General features: G+C 45.0%; 1 protein-coding gene across 1 annotated transcript in view; it reads right to left on the bottom strand.

The window, feature by feature from the left end:
* Window positions 1-3408: 3408 nt before the first annotated feature.
* The window catches only part of KAT14 (lysine acetyltransferase 14), a 36034-nt gene continuing 17509 nt past the window's right edge, over window positions 3409-21933 (bottom strand). Inside the window, exons 7-10 of the mRNA XM_019462441.2 lie at window positions 10245-10381; window positions 9217-9392; window positions 7513-7703; window positions 3409-4129 (exon numbers count right to left, since the gene is read on the bottom strand). Coding sequence (XP_019317986.1) covers window positions 3956-4129; window positions 7513-7703; window positions 9217-9392; window positions 10245-10381 — 678 coding nt within the window. The 3' untranslated portion in view covers window positions 3409-3955. The remainder of the gene's footprint in view (window positions 4130-7512; window positions 7704-9216; window positions 9393-10244; window positions 10382-21933) is intronic.

Raw genomic sequence — 21933 nt, 5'->3', positions numbered from 1 at the left:
CTTGACTTACTGCTCCTCTCTCCCTGAACCTCACCCCCCACCAGTGGTCAAATATTGATCAGCACACCCCTGGCTGCGTGCCCCTGGGAACAAACACCTAGGGGCTCCAGCTGCCCTGAGGGCTGAGGGTTTAGAGCAGTGGCCTTCTTGACACTGACACATGCTATAATGTCACCCACAGTAGGAAACCATCTAGTGAAGCTGGAGGGGGAGGCTGAGCTGCCCTCTGCACACGTGGACTTGCCTGATGCCATACCACCCACGGCAGTACAGCCATGGGCCCCCTCCAGCTCTTACCTGAGTAACCTTCAGTCTTCTCCATTAGCTCATCGAATCCAAATGATTAGTCTCTGTTTACTTGGGTAGGATTCTCCCGGCCTAATGGAACCTGTGTAGAGTGTTGTAAGGTTCTAAAAGGTAAGAGCCGCCTTTTCCCATCCAGAGAGAAGGGGCCACTACTCATGCAGACTCCAAGAAGTGAGAAAACTTTGTGATAAACAGAAAGATGCTGTGCATATGAGATTTGGAAAGTGGGAAGGCGGGGAAGCCACTTACTGAGGTCTGTCCCCCCATCGAGCCCAGATGCACACAGTAAGATGCTTCATTTTCCCCTCACTCACCCAAGGCTTAGAGGGTACTGGTTCTGCACCAGGCAGTTCTAGGCACTGGGAATAGTCGGGAGCCAAGCACGCACTGATCCCTCCCAGAACTCCTACCTACGCGCCCCTGGCCACTCCCGATCCTGGGCAGGGCCTGGGTGGGGAAGGTTGTGGGCTGACACCAGACTACCTGCCTTTGAGTTCAGGGTCCTCCATTAGTGATTTTTCTTAGCCTTGTTGTGCCTATTGCTGCAAACCCGCCACGTAGGTGTCATCAACCCCATCGTACAAGGGAGCAAGCTGAGGTAGGACATTGTCTAAGTTTGTTAACTTAGATGTTTCTCAGAGTCAAGCCCATGCTTGACCACGCAAGTATGTGAGTTAAGTGTGTACCGATGAATAGTCTTAAAACCACTCCATGGCCATACCCCAGTACTAAGATACAGTTTTTTATCCAACCTCCTGCTAGTAGATATCAGAAGCACATCCTTAACCAAAGTGTGCCACGCACCCCAGCCCTTGTGGAGTGGACTTGGGAGGCCTCCCCCCAGGGCTTAGTGGGAACACTGAGCCCACTTGCAGAAGACCGTTCCAGGGAAGGCTTTCAGGTGATGAGCATTTTGCATTAAGCATGTTAACTAAATCTGGAAAATTCAAAAGTATGGTTTTGGTTCTCAAACATCCTGCTGCAAAGAGCTCAATCTCCCTAGAAAGACTCTGGGTAAATAAAGACACAGTTAATTCTGGTCTCACTCCAACCTGGACCCTGAAGGCCCACTTGGCTACCACGAGCCACCTCCCCAGGGCCAGGAAAGCCTGGATACAGGTCAAGGACAATCTAGACTCCCAGGAACACACAGCTGGAGATGGGGTTCCTCAGCTTTTTAAAGCTCACACCCACTTCTGTGGAAGAAAGAAACAAGCCCTCCTCTTACTTGGAATTTTGAAATCTCAAAATAAATTATACCTGAAAGTCCACCAGAACGTGGTAATTTGAGAACACTCTTGGCACCTTGGGCCCCATCTGTATGCATTGTTAAGTATCACTTTGGAGGGTGGACAGAGGTTTCTTACAGTGTCAGCTGTAAGGCCAAAGGCAGATCAAAACCAGCAGCTGTCTGCTGTACTGGGGCCACCAGACCCATCTTGGGAGGTCGCCCAGCCCGACACTGGAGCAAGACTGTGGTGTGGCAGGGCACGTCTCCATGGACAGACTATGGAGACAGGACCGTCAGCCACCCGTGTGAACCCCACTCAGATGCTGATCCAGACAAACCAAGTGTAAAGGCACTTCTGAGACCATCCACAGGATGTGATACACTGACTACTAGCTAATTCCAGAAATGGGCTCACCTTGTTGTAAGTGGTATTAGGTATTGAGGTTATGTGAGAAAATATCCCTATTTTTTTTTTTCAACGTTTTTTATTTATTTTTGGGACAGAGAGAGACAGAGCATGAACGGGGGAGGGGCAGAGAGAGAGGGAGACACAGAATCGGAAACAGGCTCCAGGCTCCGAGCCATCAGCCCATAGCCTGACGCGGGGCTCGAACTCACGGACCGTGAGATCGTGACCTGGCTGAAGTCGGACGCTTAACCGACTGCGCCACCCAGGCGCCCCAAAATATCCCTATTTTTTAAGAAATACCTACTGAAGTAGGTGTGAAAGTATAGGATATCTGGGATTTGCCTTAAAATATTCAGCAAAAGACAGATGAAGCAAATGGGGCAAAAATCTTGATAATTACTGAATATGGGGAGGGGGTTGTTGTATCGTAATTTAAAAATGTGGGGCACCTGACTGGCTCAGTTGGTGGAGCGTGCAACTCTTGATCTCATGGTTGTAAGTTGGAGCCCCATGTTGGGTGTGGCAATTACTTGAAAATAAAATCAATCAATCGATCGAAATGTAAAACAAAGAACTGATTAATGTAATCACAGAATTCTCCAGTTCCTTGAAGCGATGGGAGACACTTGCTTCGGCCACCTTTTGCAGCAAACGCTTGACATTCACGTACAACAATCACAAGCTGGACTGCAGGTTCGGAAAATGTCACTTCTTCAATTTTACTTCTTGGGGTCCTAGCCCTCAAATCCTTAAAAGGTAGAAAACTCTCAGAAAGAAGGGAAGGAAGGAGGGAGGGATGAAAAGAAAAGGAAAGGAAGAAAGGAGGTAATGCCACTCTTGGGCCTCAGGCAGTGGAGTGGAGCCTGGGCTGCTCTCCAAGGACAGAACTTCCAGGCTTCGCGCGAGGTGCAGTACGTTCCTCTGAGCAAAGGGATTCGAGCTGGCTGCAAGCGTAGCCCCTAAAACAGAGGCTTTTGACTGTGGTCCACAGATCTCCGATCAAGATTTTAAATGTGCATGCACAGTTTTCTAGAGAATATTCGGCCTTCTTTGGATTCTCGCAGGGAGGGATCCATGTCCCCAGAAGTTAAGAGCCACCACTCTTAAATAGAGTTTGAAAGCAAACTGACTGGATTGGAGCTCTGGCCATTGATGGTCATAAGGAAAGATCTTTATTTGGGAACATCTGATATTTTTGGAAAAGCTCCTACTGGATCCAAAACACCCTGACGGACAGTCCCTCTCCAACACCCCCTACGACAAGAGTGGTCCTGGAGACACACGGGCCCGTCCTCAGCTGGCTCTGCTTCCACCACCCGCACCTCCCCGCCAGCACAGTCTAACTGACAGGCTGCTCAGACAACGTGACCCCAAAGCAACTTCACAGGCACAGGGAGAGGTGTCCACTCCTAGGCCAAAGCCCCCAGCAGGAGGTACTAACAGCAGACCAGGTGACGGGACGTGTGGACACAAACACCATGTTTATTTTGACTGTGGCCAAAGTCAGGGAGATAGCAGAACCTCAGTGCCCTGAAGGTCCTCCGGGTTCAATGATGGCTCATCGACGGCTGGGGAAGTGCCGGCCCTTTGTGTGATCACCTCGTAATCTCCCGTTGTCCCGATGACACAGCACCCCTCGTTAATGGCTGCCACCCTTCCTCATCCTTTAAATTAGAACAGATTCTCTCTCCCCGAGAATCCTTTATTGCTGAAGCTGTTTGGCGGAAGGACAGCAGCACCTCTCGATTCCAGTTAACTGTGGAGTCCCAAGATGTGGGCCCAGGCCTGTGCAGGACAGGACAGGACAGGACAGGACAGTGGTTCTGCTGACGGGCTGTGCACTATTCAATTCCTCTGCCCACCGCCTGTGTAGCCTCCAGCGAGAGGTCTGAAGGGACGTCTGATCGCAGAGATGAGGGCCCACAGGGACGTGAACACCTGCCTTCGGGCCTACGTGAGGACCCACCTCTGACAGCACATGCGTCTCTCTGTGAAGCGCTGTGCTCACTTCAGCGCCGGAGCCTCAGGAAGAACGCGTGTTTACACTCCGTACTTTCCAACGGGTAATATTTATCATAGAAATCTAAGACGTACTCTTCAGTCTTGAATCCAAACTTCTGGTAGAGCAGCATAGCAGGGTTGCTTGCCGAGACGTGAAGGGTCACATCCTTGCCCATGCAGGTCTGCCAAAAGAGTGGAAAAGTACGGGATGAGAATGAAAGCGCCTGAGGGAAAATGAGTAGGTGAGGAAAGGCTGTGAAGTGTAGGTAGGTAGTCATGGCAACTGGGGACAGCAGGGACCTCAGCTGAGGCACTGCAACACGCCACAACAGCTGGTAGCCCGACTGAAACTACGAGACCAAGGGAACGGGTGGCATGCTGGCTGTTTCTGCTCTCTGAAGCCAAGGGCCCGGGGAAAAGTTCATTGTCAACTGGATTATTTTATTTAGAATTCAATTACACTTAAACATATCACACTTATCAATAGCAGGCACTCTGACAATCTCGAGGAAATAGAGAATAAGACAAGAAGTTCTGCTTTTTATTATTTTTTTAAATTTTAGAGAGAGGAACAGTGAGCGGGGGAGAGAGAAAGACAATTTTAAACAGGCTCCACGCTCAGCACGGAGCCCAGCGTGGGCTCCCACAACCCTGGGATCATGACCTGAGCAGAAACCAAGAGTCGGACGCTCAAAAGTCTGAGCCATCCAGGTGCTCCAAGAAGTTCTGCTTTTAAAAACTGGATGTTATCCTGTACTCAAACTTGTAAAAATTCCTTCCATTCCTAGACTTACTAGAAAGGATGCTACATTATGAGGCTAGATATGAGGTATTAAGACTTTCATTTAGTTATGAGACCTGAAAACCCTGTACAGATGTTCAGAATCCCACAGTCCCCCTCCATCCCTCACAAACCGATGGAATTAGCTTCTCAGAACCGTGATTTCTGTATTCAGCATTGGCCTAATCCTAGGGGGAAAGAGTAATCATCATTCTACTAATACGAGGTAAGTTCTTAAGATTCTTTAATTAGCTACACAGAAGAAAGTACCAAAAGTCATATGAACTAAGAATGTGCTTTCTAATGAGGAAAGCACAGAAATACTGAGGCTGACAGGGTCCTTGAGGTTTTGTAAGCCATGGTTCCCGAGGCCTAGATATAAGAGGCCTCTCAGGTAGACAGCTGCCGTCTTCTCTCTGCTTGATTCACGTTCTGTGCCCTGTGGTGTTACTGTGAGTGTGTAAGATGAATTTCGTGGAGTGACTTTCGTGCACACATGCACAGTGTCACCACAGCATCGAGTACTACTGCCCGACTGAGCAGTGCTGCCTGGGCCCGGGACTCATGGTCTGGCTGAGGGCCAGGACCCGCATGAAAGGACGAATACTCCTCACCTGCCCAGTGAGCACTCAGTCAGGACTGACTCTGCGCCAGGCCCCCCGCCAGGCACACACGAGGGAAGGCCGCTCCTGCTGGTGATGGGAAAGGCAGTGGTGCAGCGGCCGAGGATGGAAGGGTGAACAGGGTGGAGGTCGTGGCTGTGAGTGGGGTAGGCGGTGGGGTGTGGTATGAAAAACTGAGAGTCTCAGCTGAACACAACACAAGGGAGCACGTGTTAACTGCCAAGTGAAGAGAGAAGAAAGCAACTTCTACAAAATGGTTCTAGGTTTCTGCCGACATTTGGGAAGTATTGAGCAAGTTTCATTAAGAGTTGGAAAAATTGGGGGCACCTGGGTGGCTCAGTCGTTTAAGTGTCTGACTTAATTTCAGCCCAGGTCATGATCTCATGGTTTGTGAGTCTGAACCCTGCATCAGGCTCTGTGCTCACAGCGTGAAGCCTGCTTGGGATTCTCTGTCTCCCACGCCCCTCTCTCTGCCTCCACCGCGCGCTCTCTCTCTCTCTCTCTCTCTCTCTCTCTCTCTCTGCCTTTACCCTACTCATGCTGTCTCTCCTTCTCTCTCCCCATAAATAAATAAACTTAAAAAGATTGGAAAAACAACATTTTATCTTCTCCTTCCTCTATTTAAAGGGAATCTTGCCCACATAACACACAATCCTTCATGCCAAATGGTTTCTAAATAAGATTCTGGGGGTGAAAAATCCCTTACGTGTTTTTCTGATGTTAGTATATAAATATATGGTATATTTTCTTCAACAGTGTTACAGATATATCAAAGGATGAATTATAATTTGATATTACAATCAAATCTTAAAAGGTTGATACCAGCTTCTACAGTGATAGTAAAATTAAGAATAATCAGCAATAATAGACTATGTACTACTCATTGATAGAGTTTTGCTAAAATGTTTAAAAATACTTGATAATTTTTGCAACAACTTAGGTGGCATTATGCTCAATGAAACAAGTCAGACAGGGAAAGACAAACACTGTATGATCTCACTTATATATGGAATCTAAAAAACAAACAATAAAAAGCTGAACTCACAGATGCAGACAACAGACTGGTGACTGTCAGAGGTAGAGCTACAGGGTGGGTGAACTAGATGAAGGGGGTCAAAAGATACCCAGTTTACAACACAAGTAAGTCCTGGGGATGTCATGGAGACCATAGTTTACAATACTGTACTGCATATTTGCAAGTTGCTAAGAGAGCAGATCTTAAAAGTTCTCATCCAAGAGGAAAAACGTCTGTAACTGCGTGTATTGACGGGTGGTAACTAGACTTACTGTGGGGAATGTTTCACAATATAGACAAGTATCTATCAGATCATTACGCTGTATGGCTGAAGTGAGTGTGTTCTGTACGTTTATGCTCCCATAAGGAGAAAACCCCTAAAAATCACAGCTCCACTTCCATTCTCAGAGTCGTGGCGATGGTGCTTCTAAGAGCAGCAGCAGTTACCAATATGGGTCATTGTACAAGGGCTTTGGATTCTCACTTTTGGTATTTTCTCATTTTATCTACTATAATGTGTTTACAAACTGGTTTCTTTGAAGATTATTTTACTGAAAGAGAGAAAGGGAGTGCACATGTGCACTGAGTCAGGGGCAGACGGAGAGGGAGAGAAAGAATCTCAAGCAGGCTCCACACTCAGCCTAACGAGCCTGGCATCACGACATGAGCCGAAATCAAGAGTCAGATGCTTAATCAACTGAACCACCCAGGGGCCCCTCAAACTGGTTTCTTTGAAACCTGGGCCTGAATAGTGATCTTATTTTAGAGGGCCAAGGGTTTTCTTTTCTTTTCTTTCTTTTTTTTTTTTTTTTTTTGAGAGAGAGAGAGAGAAAGAGAGAGAGGCAAAGAGAGAGACAGAAGATCCGAAGCAGGCTCTGCACTGACAGCAGTGAGCCCGATGCAGGGCTCGAACTCATGAACTGTGAGATCATGACCTGAGCTGAAGTTGGCTGCTCAACCAACTGAGCCACCCAGGTGCCCAAATAGCGATCTTGTTTTAGAGGGCCAAAGATTCTTATCTGTGTGATGGTCCCTGTCGTTCTTTTACTGGGTTTGCGAGACCACCCATTCTGCTGGGCCGTGCTAGGAAGGCCCAGCTCAGCCCCGTCCCTCCTCAAGTCTTCCAGGGGAGCCCAGACGCCTTACCTGAATCAGATGATAAATCATGAAAGTTGCGATCCCTGCTCTTCTCCACTCAGGATGGACAAACAGAAATGAAATGTAAGCTTCATTGTACTTCACGTCAGGAACCATGAAGCCAAAGGCAATGATAACTTTTTTATAAAGGACAACCACACTGAAGTCTGGATACTGCAGGCACTCAGACAGGTCAATGCCTACAGAGAAGAGTTAATTCGATATTAAAACCATGTGCCTTTTGGAATTAACACATGCCAAGCTGTTTGGTCTACACCTGCATGCTAAAAAAAACCAAAAAACAAAAAACTGAAGACAAAGATATTAGCATAGACATCATACATTCAGATCATAAAAACAAAAGTGTATTTTAGAAAATATCAAAATTAACAGCATCTTTTCCAAGTACACGTTAAAAGAAGTAGGCAGGATAGGGTGGGTAGCAGAGAGCACCCAGGTTTAGAATGGGATACATCTCTCTGGCTTTGAACTTAGCCACTTCTACAACGTGTGTCAGCTGACGCCTTTCCAAATGTGTGGGCCTCAGCGTCTGCACACTTAGACCTCATAGGGTGGGAGCAGAGATCCAGAGAACTCACATTATTGTGTTCCTCACCTCATACAAGTATAATTTATAAGCTCTTTTGTACAAATGCTACATTTGACAATAAAGGGGTTTAAACAAAAAATGATTCCATGCATCATGTATGGAAGGCAACCCAGCATAAGGTCAAGAAATAGTAGATGCTCCCAGGATGCTTTCGGCCTCCATACCGCTCCTAAAAGAACGAGCACAAGTCTGCCACCACGTGCACTGTTACACGATTACCACACAACAAAGAAGACACAGCTCTAATCCTGAGGAAATCTTATCTAACCTCTGGAGGACATGTAATTTTCCTTTACTTTCAAAGCAGTGCAGTAAGGCAGATCCACAAAGAACAGGCTTATATTTAACAATGAAAATGTGCTTCTTTAATTGATGGCTTCGGTTTTCAGAAAGACAATATATTAAGACTGATAAAATGACAAATCGTATTGGGTTTACTCTTATTTTCAAAGTCTGCAATTGGGGTATTTGGCTTTTTAAAAATACCTTTTCGGGAAGCCTAGGTGGCTCGGTTGGCTAAGCGTCTGACTTCGGCTCAGGTCATGATCTCAGTTTGTGGGTTCGAGCCCCACATCAGGCTCTGTGCTGACAGCGTGAGCCTGCTTGGGATTCTAGCTCTCCCAGTCCCGCTCATGTTTTCCTCTCTCAAAATAAATAAACTCAAGGAAAAACAAAAAAAACAAAAACAAAAAAACCCCTTTTGGCTGTACTAACACTCTCCAAGTAACAGCTAAGTAAACAAAATTACAGAATTATTAAGCAAAAAATAAAAAATGTCCAAACATGTCCAAACTACCAGCCTGTATACCACGGGTAGACATTACCTGGTATCTAAACATATGTAGAAGCAAAATAGGATGAATCTTTTACTCTGGCACTGAGAAACATACAAAAACACTGTTTATTACTTTAATTGCTGGCTCCTTCTTGAACTTAGGAAGAAAGAGGTGTTCATATTTTACTCTTTCCATGAGAGTAGAGACAAACTAAATGAAATCGTGAGTAAAGGTTTTAGAGTCACACAGCATGCACTAATTTAAAAAAAATTACTAACGTGAACTAGACAGAAAACTGATCTGCCTAGTTTGGGAGGGGGAACATACCAGGCCAGAAAAACTCCTGACACATAGAGTTTATTGTTGGGATGTGATTTGGCCGGACGTAGCAGTAATCAAGAGGTGCGTCAGCTTCCGGGGTCCAATGAGGGTCACTCCTATGCAGGTGGGAGCGAATCTGTGACAGGAGCTGCAGTTTGGGTGGCTTTGTTTCATAATCACGCCTCCAAGAAGAGAAGAACAAGATTCAAGAAAAGAACAAATTCAAGTCAAGAAAAATACCCAGTATTATTCCTAGCCAACTGATTCACATAAACTCTTCAATCTGCTACTTTATATGGCAGAGAGCTTGATAAGAGCTACGATACTTTTCTGGCATGAAATTTAAAATTTGCTCTGTTAACATACATCAGACCAAACCCCTCTATACCGACCAGGAAGCCTGCTTGTGCTGGAGCCTGAACAAACAGAGTGAGGAAACAAACAGCAGCCTGACTCAACCCTGAGAGCTCCAGCCCAGGACACAGCCCAGGGAGGGATGGTCCAGCTCTGCCAGGGCCGCTGGGGCAGGCTCTCACACTGCTTCTCACGGGGCCGGTCTGGGATGGCAGTGCTGGGCAAGGAGGATCCTGGGACTCTGGGGCCATTGTGGCGATCAAGACAACACGCTTTCTCAGGACAGCACTGGGGGGCCCTAGCCAGCTCGGCTTCCACAGCACTGCCTAGACAAGAAGACTCATCATCACCCCAGATACAAGCCCAAGTGAGGCATCTCTCCCATGTTCTCATTTTACAGACTACTAAATATACGCAACTTTAAAATTTAAAAGAAACACAATGAAATACAATCTCACAGTGTTAACTTGTTCTTGCTTTTTACACTTCTGTCAAACGACCATCCTTTCTGCAAAAAAACGTACAGTTCAAATAAGCCAAGGATCAGACTGCACGCGGAGTCCGTGCCGACGCCTGCTTACAGGGTTGGTCTTGACTCACTCTAACAGGGGACCAGGGCGGAGAAGCCACAAATGTCATTCCTCACAACACACTCGACATCACAGCTCTTCCCCACGTACCTGATGTAAGGTTTCAAGATCCGAGAGGTGTAAGGGCTGACGATACTCTGGTCCACAGCCATATTTTCTGATCCCACCAAACGATACAGAAACTTAGTGGTCTGGTGCCGAAACCCTTTCCTGGATGGCAAGGCAGTCTAGGAGAAAGGAACCCCAGTGATGTAAAAATAGCCACTCAAAAGACTGTTTTAACTTATCAGATAATTAGTACTTAGGACATTGCTTTGTGTTAGAAAGTAGGTCTTTTTGTATTATTTCTTTGGAGAGCTCAAGTTTCAGCACAAACCTCATAGGTACCTTTGCATAAAACTAGATATGAAAAACTAGGGCCGTTTGTAACAGTTTAAAATCTAAATAATTTAAAAAAAATTTAAGTCACTTAAAAAAAATTTTAAGTCATTTAAGTGAGTGAAATGCAGGACTGAGCACTGGATTTACAGCTTCCGCAAGTTTCATTTCACCTGATAACACAACCAACTCAGTCATCAGATACTAACCTGCACTAGCATCAACTGGGTGACAGACACGTGGGTCACACTGTAGGAGCAGTCTGTTATCCACAGAGCGGTAGGGGCCAATTACTGCTGCCCCTGTGTATGGATTCATTAAAAGATGACTCGGGACGCTGGGTGGCTCAGTCAGTTGAGCGTCTGACTTCGGCTCAGGTCATGGTCTCATGGTTTATGAGTTAGAGCCCCACGTTGGGCTCTGTGCTGACAGCTCAAAGCCTGGAGCCTGCTTCCAATTCTGCATCTCCCCCCCTTTCTGTCGCTCCCCTCCTCACACTCTCTCAAAAATAAACATTAAAAAAAAATTAAGAAGTAAATAAATAAAATATGCCTCTATTCCAATGAGTAAATTTGATAAGAGTAGGACTGATGTAGATTAGCATTCCTAAGATAAATCAAGACAGCAGAGAAGCCCCGCCAGGGGTTGAATGAGAAGGTGGTCTGCGTTTCTTAGGTGAGTGTCCTAACAGAACAGGTGGGTTTCACACTGGGAGCCCGACTGGAGATGTCTGTTTCCGGGAGTGCTGCCCCAGGGCCCTCAGTCGTGTAGTAACAGAACATGCGCAATTAGGGTTTTACAGCAAAGAGCCCAGATGGAAGATTAAAAGGCACACTTATAAAGTGGTTTGCCAAGGGCTGGACGAAGTTTAGAAACCTGAGTTGTTTTTGGAGAGTCAGTTTGCTCTTTAGCTTAGAAAATAACTTTCTTGGAAGGAGAGCAAGAATTTCTTCTTTGTAATTTCTCTTATTACTATCCCAAACTGGACACCAAAACTTTGAAAGGATGACTTTGAAATTCTTCCAGCACTTTCAAATAAGTCTGGGAGGGCAATTCAGAGCTATGGCATGTAGTGTCCAAACACGGCCTCAACACTTCCTCCTGTACCTGTGGGGTGCTGTGGCTCCTCATGTCAAACAGCAGAGTCTGTTCCCTCCCCTTGAATGAGGGTGGGCCTGTGACAGGCCTTGACCAATTACCAAGTGCAGAAGTAACATTCTGCGACCCTGAGCCCAGGCCCTAAGAGGACAGGAAGCTTCTACTTTCTCTCTCTTTGCGTCCAGCAGCCATGGTGTCCAGGCTGGACCACTGAATGCGTAGAGGCCACATGGAGACCAGCCCGGAGGAAGGCCATCCTGGTCATTCCAAACCTGATCCAGCTTCCTGTTGAAGGCAGCCACGTGAGTGACCTCAGCCTTCAGCACACAGGGTAGAACCACCACCCAGTTGAGCCCAGTCAACCCAGAGAATCAGAAGAAATATTAAATATTGTTTTAAGCCTCTAAGTCTTGGAATGACTTGCTGTGCAGCAACAGATGACTGAAATACCAGTCACCGAACCACTGGCCCATGAGAGACGATCTGGTTAATGTTTCGGGGTCAGTTTTGTGGAACTCCACAGATGTTACCCAGTACCCCAACTTCTTGCCATCTCTGCTTTCACCCTAGTCTAGACCACCTTCAACTTCTGCCTGGATCACTACCGCTGCTTCCTATTGGTTTCTCTGCTGCAACTCTCAGCCTTTATCACCCACGTTCCACACAGAGCCAGGAGCTTCTTTTAAAAACAAGTAAATTCACTTCCCTTGGTCAAAATTCCTATTTGGCCTTCCCTTGCAATTCAAAGTTCTTACCTGGGACTTACAGGATCTGTCCTGTTACCTCGGCAACCCCACCTCCCACCCACTTCCTCTGCCATCACTATGTTCCAGCCCATCACACCAAACTACCTGCTGCCTGAGGGCCTGCCCCTGGGCCTTCTGCCCTGAACCCCCTTCAGCCTGCCTCCTCCTTAGTGGACCAGGACTGGGCCAAGTGCTACTTCCACCACAAGACTGTCCTTAAGCACCCATCCAACGTGCTACCACTGCCTTCTGCTCTTCCCCTCCACCGCAACACCCGCCTTGCAGGAAATGATCCCGTTTAGTGAGTTAGTCCTGTCATCTCCCCGCTCCATAGGGTGGGCACCTTCTGCCCTAATTTGCTGCGGTGTCCCCAGCTAGAAGAGTGCTTGGCACACATGAAGTATTCAACTTAGGTTTGCTGAATGACAAAATGGTGGGGAAAGAAGCATGCCAAAGTCAAATAAGTTTGGAAAATGTTAAATGAGTTTCTTCAAACTTCTAGTTCTAAATAAAAGGAGCACTAGATGGGCTGCTGTGTTCCTTCCCATCTGTCTTGAAAGATGCCACAAAAGTGAGAGGGAGGACGGAACACAAAGGCTGTGAGAAACCCCAGGGAGGGACCAAAGGTGGCCGGGTCCACGTGAGGCGGCAAAGGCCATCCCAGAGCACAGAAAGGCTCCGCACCACAGGTGGGGAGGGGGAGCTTCCGAGTTAGGCCACTTCCTCTTGCAAGGTCTGCTCTGGGTGGACCTCGGCCAATCAACTTTGCCAGCAAGTGTCAGCTGGAGGGGTCACATCAGGACACTGCTGGAGCCTCAAACTTGCTAACAGGGTGTCAAGCCAGGAACCAGGCTTTTGCTCTTCCCTTCAGGTGTTTATACCAGCAAAGGCATCTGGTGACACCAAGAGAATATTCTTTCACAGGGGGAAAAAAAACCAAGATATGTCAACAAAGAGTGTAAATGAAAAGAAAGCAAAGTAAACCAACTGCACTGGAAACAGCAGAATTAATTTACCAGACAGCCAAGAATTTTCAAAAAGCAAATAAACAGTCATCAGGGAAATGCAAACCCAAACTACAACAGGATACCACTTGACTTCCACAAAGATGGCTACAATCAAAAAGAGTAACAGTGCCTCAGTGGCTTAGCTGACTGAGTGTCCAATTCTTGATTTCAGCTCGGGTCATGATCTCGCGGCTGGTGAGTTCAGATCCACGTTGGGTCCTGTGCTGACAGTGCGGAGCCGGCTTGGGATTCTCTCCCTCTCCCTCTGCCCCTCCCCAGCTCTCTCTCTCTCAAAATGAATAAAATAAACTCAAAACAAAAAATCCAAAAAACAAAAGGTGGAAACAACCCAAGTGTCCATCAACTGATGAGTGGATAAACAAAATGTGGTACGCCTATACAATGGGGTATTAAGTAGCCATAAAAGGGAATGACATGTTAATCTATACTACAACATGGACAAATCTTAAAAACATGCTGTGAAAGAATGCAGTCAGAAAAGACTATGTATTATGGGGTTCCATTTATGCTAAATGTCCAAAATAAGTAAATCTACAGAAGCTGGGAGCTGGGGGGGGGGGGGGCAGTAATACTGATGAAAATGCTCTAAAATTAATTATGATGATGGTTATCCAACTCTGTGAATATAGCAGAAACCACCAAATTGTACACTTTAAATGGGATTGTATGGTATATGAATTGTATCTCAATAAGGTCGTTTAAAAAAAAACAACATAATAAATGGACTCCAGGGTAATAAACCTAGAAACAGGAATGAGTGTAGTTATGATGGATCTCTTACTCCTTACTGGACATTAAATGCATGACCACTGAAACAAAGCACTCAGTGAATGAGTAAGGGACAGATTGAGGATCTCTTCACAAAGGCAAAGGAAGAGAGAAAGGAAAGAATTAATGTGTCGACATCCATATTAGGAGTCCAGAAAAGGAGGAATATATTTAAAGAAGCAATGATAGAGGCACCTGGGTGGCTCAGTCAGTTAACCATCCAACTCTTGATTGCGGCTCAGGTCATGATCTCACAGTTTGTGAGATCAAGCCCCACAAAGGGCTCCACAATGGGTGTGCAGCCTGCTTAAGATTCTCTCTCTCTCTCTCTCTCTCTCTCTCTCTCTCTCTCTCTTTCTCTCCCCCTCTCCCCCTCTCCCACTCGTGCATGCGTTCTCTCTCTCTCTCTCTCTCTCTCAAAATAAATAAATAGACATTAAAAAAAAAAAAACACAAGACACAATGATAAGGACTTTCCCAGATGGGGGGCACCTTGCTGGCTCAGTTGGCAGAGCATATGACTCTTGATCTCAGGGTCATGAGTTCAAGCCCCACGCTGGGCATGGAGCCTACTTTTAAAAAAATCAGAATTTCCCAGATTAAAGAATCATGTAAGAAGACTTCTGGTTTCCTGTCCAGCATAAAAGGAGAATGGAAGCTGTCAATACATTCTAACAAGAGGTTAAACAAACTGAAAATCGACAACTCTTCTTGGATCCATCAGAGAATTGAGATCACAGGGCACACTACTCCCCCCAAAACTGGAAAGACAAACACGTGCATACAGAGAATCATAACTTAGCAGAGTAGAAACCTCCAGGAACCAGTGCCCAGTAGGAAAACTTAATGAGCAACAAGCAAAGTGCTGGAGACACAATGTGGAAACCTCTGAGAGACAAAACTCTGGGTGGGGGATTGTGACTTTTACCTCCAGGAGCTCTACCAGGTTCTCGTGGTAGGGATCAAAGAAAAATCCCCTCAAGCTTCCGGCAGGGAAAAAGCAGCCGTTCTGAAAATACTTCAGAGTACTTCGTCTTCTTAACAAGGCCTGCACTCAAGAGAAAGTATTTTACCAGAGCCTAACCTACTGGGTTTCATCAGAGCCTAACCAACTTGTGGAAAGGGAATTGCCCATCTCCAGCTCCCGCCAGTTATTCCATGCAGCCTGTGTCGGTCACAGCCCAGAGGCACGTGTTCACTAACAGACTGAGAACTAATCTTAGGACCACAGAAGGCTCACCACCATACCACCAAAGGCCTACTTTCCACAGTTCCTTTTCCCCAGTAGGTTATATGTGGCTTTCAACTAAAAATTACAAGGCATATTAAAAGGCAAAAAAAAACCCCACACTCTAGGGGCACCTGGTTGGCTCAATTGGTTGAGTGTCCGACTCCTGATTTTGGTTCAGGCCACGATCTCACAGTTTGTGGGACTGAGCTGTGAAGGGCTCTGTGCTGACAGTGCAGAGCCTGCTTGGGATTCTCTCTCCCTCTCTCTCTGCCCCTACCCAATTTGCACATTTGCGCGCACACACTCTCTCTCAATAAATAAACATTAAAAAAAAAAAAAATCCAAAAACACAGTCTAAAAGAGAGAAAGCATCAGAACCACTCAGACAAGGCAGACATGTTGGAATTATTAGACTGGGAATTTAAAACAACTATGATTAGTATGTTAAGGGCTCTAATAGACAAAGCAGACAACACATAAGAACAGACAGACAATTTAAGCAGAGAGAAGGAAATTCTAAAAAGAATCAAGAAGAAATGCTAGGGATCAAAAATGTTGTAAGAGAAATGAAGAATCACCTTTGTGGGCTCTTTAGTAGACTGGACATGGCTGAAGAAAGAACTTCTGAGCTCAAGAATATGTCAAGAGGAACTTCCAAAATTGAAAAATAAAGATAAAAGAAGACTAAAAAACCCAGAACAGAACATCCAAAACTGTGTTACAGGGACAAAAGGTATAAAATACACATAATAGGAATACCAGAAAGAAAAGAGAGAAAGGAACAGAAGAAATATTTGAAGCAATAATGACTGAGAATTTCCCAAATTAATCAAGACACCACACCAAAAAGCACAAATCCAGGAAGCTAGAGAACAAGAGGAGGATAAATGTCAAGATCAAACTGCTTAAAAGCATAAAGTTGAACAAAAATCTAAATGCTCACACTAATGCTTCAGTGAAGCTCAATTTTCTTTTTTTAATTTTAGAGAGAGGGCACGTGCAAGCGAGAGAGAGAGAGAGAGAGGGGCAGAGGGAGGAAGAACCTTAAACAGGCTCCACTCTCAGCACAGAGTGAGACACAGGGCTCAATCCCACCACCCTGGGATCATGACCTGAGCCAAAATCAAGATTTGGAGGCTCAACCAACTGAGCGATCCAGGCACCCCAGTGAAGCTCCACTTTAAAGTAATCTGTTTGGGGTGCCTGGGTGGCTCAGTCAGTTAAGCATCTGACTTCAGCTCAGGTCATGATTTTGCAGTTCATGAGTTCAAGCCTGGCATCGGGCCCTGTGCTGACAACTCAAGAGCCTGGAGCCTGCTTCAGATTCTGTGTCTCCCTCTCTCTGCCTCTCCCTCACTTGTGCTCTGTTTCTCTTGAAAATAAATAAAACATTAAAAAAAAATTTTTTTTTAAGTAACCTTTTCACTCTCTTCGGAAACCTCCTCTCCTCCCTTCTTAGCTTTTGTTTTGGGAACCCAGTACCATGCTGAAGACATGACAAACAAGGCTGGCAGCACAGACACAATTCCTGACAAAACAGGCTAGATCCTGTATTTCCCTATAGAACCCCCAGACCCTTCCTCCTGGCAGGCTTGCAGTTTTGAAGGCCTTAGCCTGCTGTAACCTCCTTTGCCTGGCAAAGCAATAAATCTACTGTTTCTTTTTATCCCAAACTCTTGTGTTGTCTTGTGTTGTACCGGGCTCTGAAGCAGAGGTTACTGGTTTTTGACAGCATATTAGCATATAAGACACCTGTGACTGAAGGAGAAGTACACGATAAATGAGATTAAAAAAAAAATACTTTAAATGCGCAAATAAAATTAAAGATCAGAAACAAAGACAAAATTCTGAAAGCTTCCAAGATATGAGAGAATAAAACAGGAGACCACCTACAAAGAAAGAAGAATGAGACAAACAGTGAGGCTCTCAGGAGTAATAATTTCAAAATGTTGAAAGAAAAAACAAAATTACAATTTTATATCCAGCTACGCTATCATTTAAATTCAAGAGTGAAATGAAGCTATTCTTAGGCATACAGGTATTCAAAATTAAACTCAAAAAGACCAGATTTTTAAAAACTGTTAGAGGAAGTAGTCTAGCAAAAAATTAACCTAGGAAGAAATGATAGGAAGAAAGGGTGAATAAATAATTTAGTAAGGTTTACCATTGTTTAAACAACACAAAAGAAAAAAGATAAGAGCACACAAAAATATTCTGTTTGAAGGGAAGACCACATGATAATATTAAAAAATTAAGAGAAAAAATAGATGTCCTAAGTTAGAACCTACAAAAAGAATAAAAATTGAGCATATAACTTTCTTTATAGCAAAGAATCAACATAATATACTTTCTCTGACAACACATATTTGATTAGAAATTAAATCAATTACTAAAAGATACCTTAAAAATTTCTATATATGTAAAAAGTAAACAAACCAAGAAACAAACTGTTGTGTTACAGAGGAAATAATGAGAAAAATTACAAAATGCTTAGTACTGATTGATAATAAACTCCCATCACTTCATGAGTCACAGCTAAAGCAGTATTGTAGGGATATTTATAGCTATGACTACATTTATCAGAAAACAAGAAAGAGTATGGGTTGAACAAATGCATTTAGAGCTGCTCCTTGTGTAGCTGCATTAAAACGGTACTAAAGTTCCAGGTTAAGATGGGGGATTAAATGCACAATTTTACTCCCTCCCCAAACCCACTAAACCTACAGAATCAGCCTTCTAAAAAAGGGAGAGAAGCATACAAAAATAGGAAGATCAGGGGAAAAAAAACATCTGGGAAGCAGATGGATAAATACTAACTGCTTTAAAGCCCAAACTCCCAAGCTGGCTTTGGGTTAGGTGTGAACCAGCCCAATCTGTACCACAGTACCCTCGTAAAACCCAGTGGCAGCACCAGACTCCTCTGGAGCTGGGAATAAATGGGGTACTTAGTAGAAGGAGCAGGTAAAAGTTGTGTGCACAGCAGTTCGATTCCCAAATCTTCAATCCCCTGCTGCCAGGTGGCTGCCTCCCCACAGAAGTCTGGAGGTCCCATCTCTAGAGAAGGTGTAACCAGCGCTCTGGAGGGACAGCTCATCTAGCACGAAGGTGGGAGTACAAGTTGAAGGCTAAGGTCCCTCTTCCTCTAAGTGGTAACCAGGATTTTGAGACTGGGAGACTGACTAGCCAGGGGGAAAGACCTCAAGGAAGAGATGTTGGGGGGTCCTTGTCAAAGGATGCTCCTAGATAATGGGTCTGTACACAGAATCTCAGGTTCGGCCTCATTTTCCCTCACAAAGGGAAAGCACTGCTTCTGGTATTGAAGTTGTCTCTCAGCCTGCCCCAACACTAGCTTGGAATTTTGGCTTTAAGTTCAAGGCCTTTCAGACATGTAAGGTCTCTGATTTTACTTCCCAGGCAGCTTTCCTCAGGAAGTCACTAAGAATATGCTCCACTAAAACAAGGGACTAAAATTACAGCATGGCAAAGATGAGGCACAGGAAACGGTAAGATTCAAAACAGAAGAAGGGCAAAGGAGTCTCCAGTGAAGGGACAGCCCAGGACCACTACTGGGTGACAGGTGTCACTCAAGGGGCAGCTACAGAGGCTATCATAAGTCCCTGCTGCACTGCACCATCTTTTATTTACTCATTTTTATCAGTTTATTTTATTCTTTTCACCATAAATGTACTCTTCAGGGGCACTTGGGTGGTGGCTCAGTGGATTAAGTGGCCAACTCTTGATTTCAGCTCAGGTCATGATCTCATGGTTCATGAGTTCGAGCCCTGAGTTGGGCTCCTGAGTTGGAGCCCTGTCAGTTGGCGCTGACAGTGTGGAGCCTACTTGGGATTCTCTCTCTCCCTCTCTGTCCCTCCCCCACTCATACTCATTCTCTCTCTCAAAATAAACAAATAAACTTTAAAAAAATAAGTACTCTTTAATCCCCATCCCCTATTTCACCCATTGCCCCAACCACCTCCCATCTGGTAACCATCAGTTTGTTCTCTATAGTTAAGAGTCTGTTGGTTGGTTTTATCTTTTTTCCCCCTCACTTGTTTGTTTTGTTTCTTAAATCCCACATGAGTGAAATCATATAGTATTTGTCTTTCTCTGACTGACTTATTTTGCTTAGCATAATACACTCTAGTTCCATCCATATTGTTGCAAATGGCAAGATTTCATTTTTTTATGGCTGATATTCCATTGTGTGTATATACATATATGTATATATATATACATACATACACACCCCATCTTCTTTATCCATTCATCTATCGATGGACATGGGCCGCTTCCATAGTTTGGCTGTTGTAAATAATGCTGCAATAAACATAGGGGTGCATGTATCCCTTTGAATTCATGTATTTGTATTTTCTGGGTAAACACCAAACAATGTGATTACTGGATCGTAGGGTACACTGGACCATCTATAAAACCTAAGGAACTGTAGCCCAGAATATCACTGGTGCTCAGCTTGGCTTCACCATGTACTCTGAGACTCCTCTACAACCTCCATGCCCACTCCATGGATCAGTTGAGGACACATGCCCCACAAACAACTGCTCGGACCTCCTACAAGCTGGAAGGAACCACATCAGTCCAGATGCAGGAAACAGAGGGCCCCACTGTCCCTGCCCAGATTTCTGCCACACTGAGTGTTATACACTGCAGCCCTGCCTGAGGCTCAGACTGTGGTAAGCCTTACACTCCCCAGAACTGCCTAATGACCTTGAACACTGACTTCTCTACAAAGGGGTCATGGAACCTGAAGCCAGAATGTGACTGTGGGAGCTTCCTGGGGCTGCCATATCAATGGCTTGTCACAAACGAGATGGCTAAAATAACAAACTTATTCTTCCACAGTTCTAGAGGCCAGAAGTCAGAAATCAAGGTGTTAGCAGGGCCATGCTCTCTCTGAATATTCTAGGGAAGAATCTGTTCCACACTTTCTCTTACCTTCTGGTGTTGCCAGCATTCATTGGTATCCCTTACTTGTGGACACATCGCTCTGCCTCAGTCATCACATGGTGATCTCCCTGTGTCTGTTTCTATGCCTCTTCTCTTCTTCTAAGGATACCAGTCATATTGTGTTAAGTACCTACCCTGTTCCAGTATGACCTCATCTTAACTAATTACATCTACAAAGGCCCTATTTCCAAACAAGTTCACATTCATGGGTACAAGGGGTTAAAACTTCAATATATCCTTTTGGGGAACACAATTCAATCTTTAACAATGACCCAGAGAGATTGCTTAGCTTATTCTCTCCTGGAAGCCTTCATCTAATAGTGGCAATTTCTTACACAGCTAGATTTGTGCCTCCTACTTAGTTTTTTAAAAACTAAAAGTGACATAAAAAACTCAGAGCGGCTCCCTCTTAGGGGGAGGGAGTAGGCAGTACACAGAACTTCCAAGGTGCTTGTGTGCTCAGTTTCTTTCTTTCTTTCTTTCTTTCTTTCTTTCTTTCTTTCTTTCTTTCTTTCTTTTCTTTGCTAATGTTCTGTTTCTTAACCCAAGAGACAGATACAAAAGTATTTATTTAAATTAACCCATAAACTATAACATGTCCTATGTATTCTTCTGTAGCTACAGGTCACATGTCATAATTTAAAAAATTAAGTACAGGGATTAAAAAGACAAACCCACAAGAACAAAGAACAGGCGAACAGGTGACTGCAGTCCAAGCACAGGAGTAAGTGGCAAACACCTGAGATGAGAGAGCCAGAACTTAAGGCAGCAGTGAAGACAGGCCAGGAGCAGGATGATATACACGCAGAGCCTCAGGAAAGGCAACAAGGCATCGATCAGGTCCTGCTAACACTAAGACTGGGCAAGAAGACTCCGGACTGAGAGTCTCTCTACCTAAGAGGTTGAAGCCTCCAACTACACCCCCAATGCCCACATCCAGAAATGATCTTTCCCTCCATGGGCAGAAGACCAGAGTGTCTGGAGAGGCTTGGGAAAGACTCTGGACACCAGAGCACCTGGCCAAGCCAAGATGGGACTGAAAACAGGGAGACTCAGGGAAGTTTTCCAGCTGAATGGTAGGCTCCTGGACCACCCCATTCACCTCTAGGGTGTAGGCAGGCAGGTTACTACTTCCCAAGTAAGATGCAAAATAGGAAAAAAAAAAAATTAAGGGATCCACCTAGAGTAGGGGTTGTCAGCAAACTATCCCACAGGCCAGATCCAGCCTGTTTTAGTAAATAATGTGTTACTGGGACACAGCCATGCCCATCCATTATATCTTGCTTTCACACAACAGCAGAGTTGAGTAGTTGCAACTCAGACTGTGTGGCCTGCAAAGCCAAAACCATTTACTGTCTGACCCTTTACAGAAGGCCTGCCAACCCCTAGTATACAGGGTTCAATATCCAAATAATAGATGTGTTCCAAAAAGACAGAACAGAGATGGGGTGCTTGAGTGACTCAATCGGTTGAGCGACCGGCTCCTGATTTTGGCTCAGGTCATGATCTCATGGTTTGTGAGATGCAGCTCCATGTTGGGCTCTGTACTGATAGAGTGAGGCCTG

This window comes from Panthera pardus, unplaced genomic scaffold (assembly GCF_024362965.1).
Source record: "Panthera pardus isolate Hobbes unplaced genomic scaffold, ASM2436296v1 HiC_scaffold_25, whole genome shotgun sequence".
In the NCBI taxonomy this organism is placed as follows: Eukaryota; Metazoa; Chordata; class Mammalia; order Carnivora; family Felidae; genus Panthera; species Panthera pardus.
The sequence above is the reverse complement of the archived record's forward strand: the minus strand, read 5'-3'. Positions and strand labels throughout refer to the sequence as shown.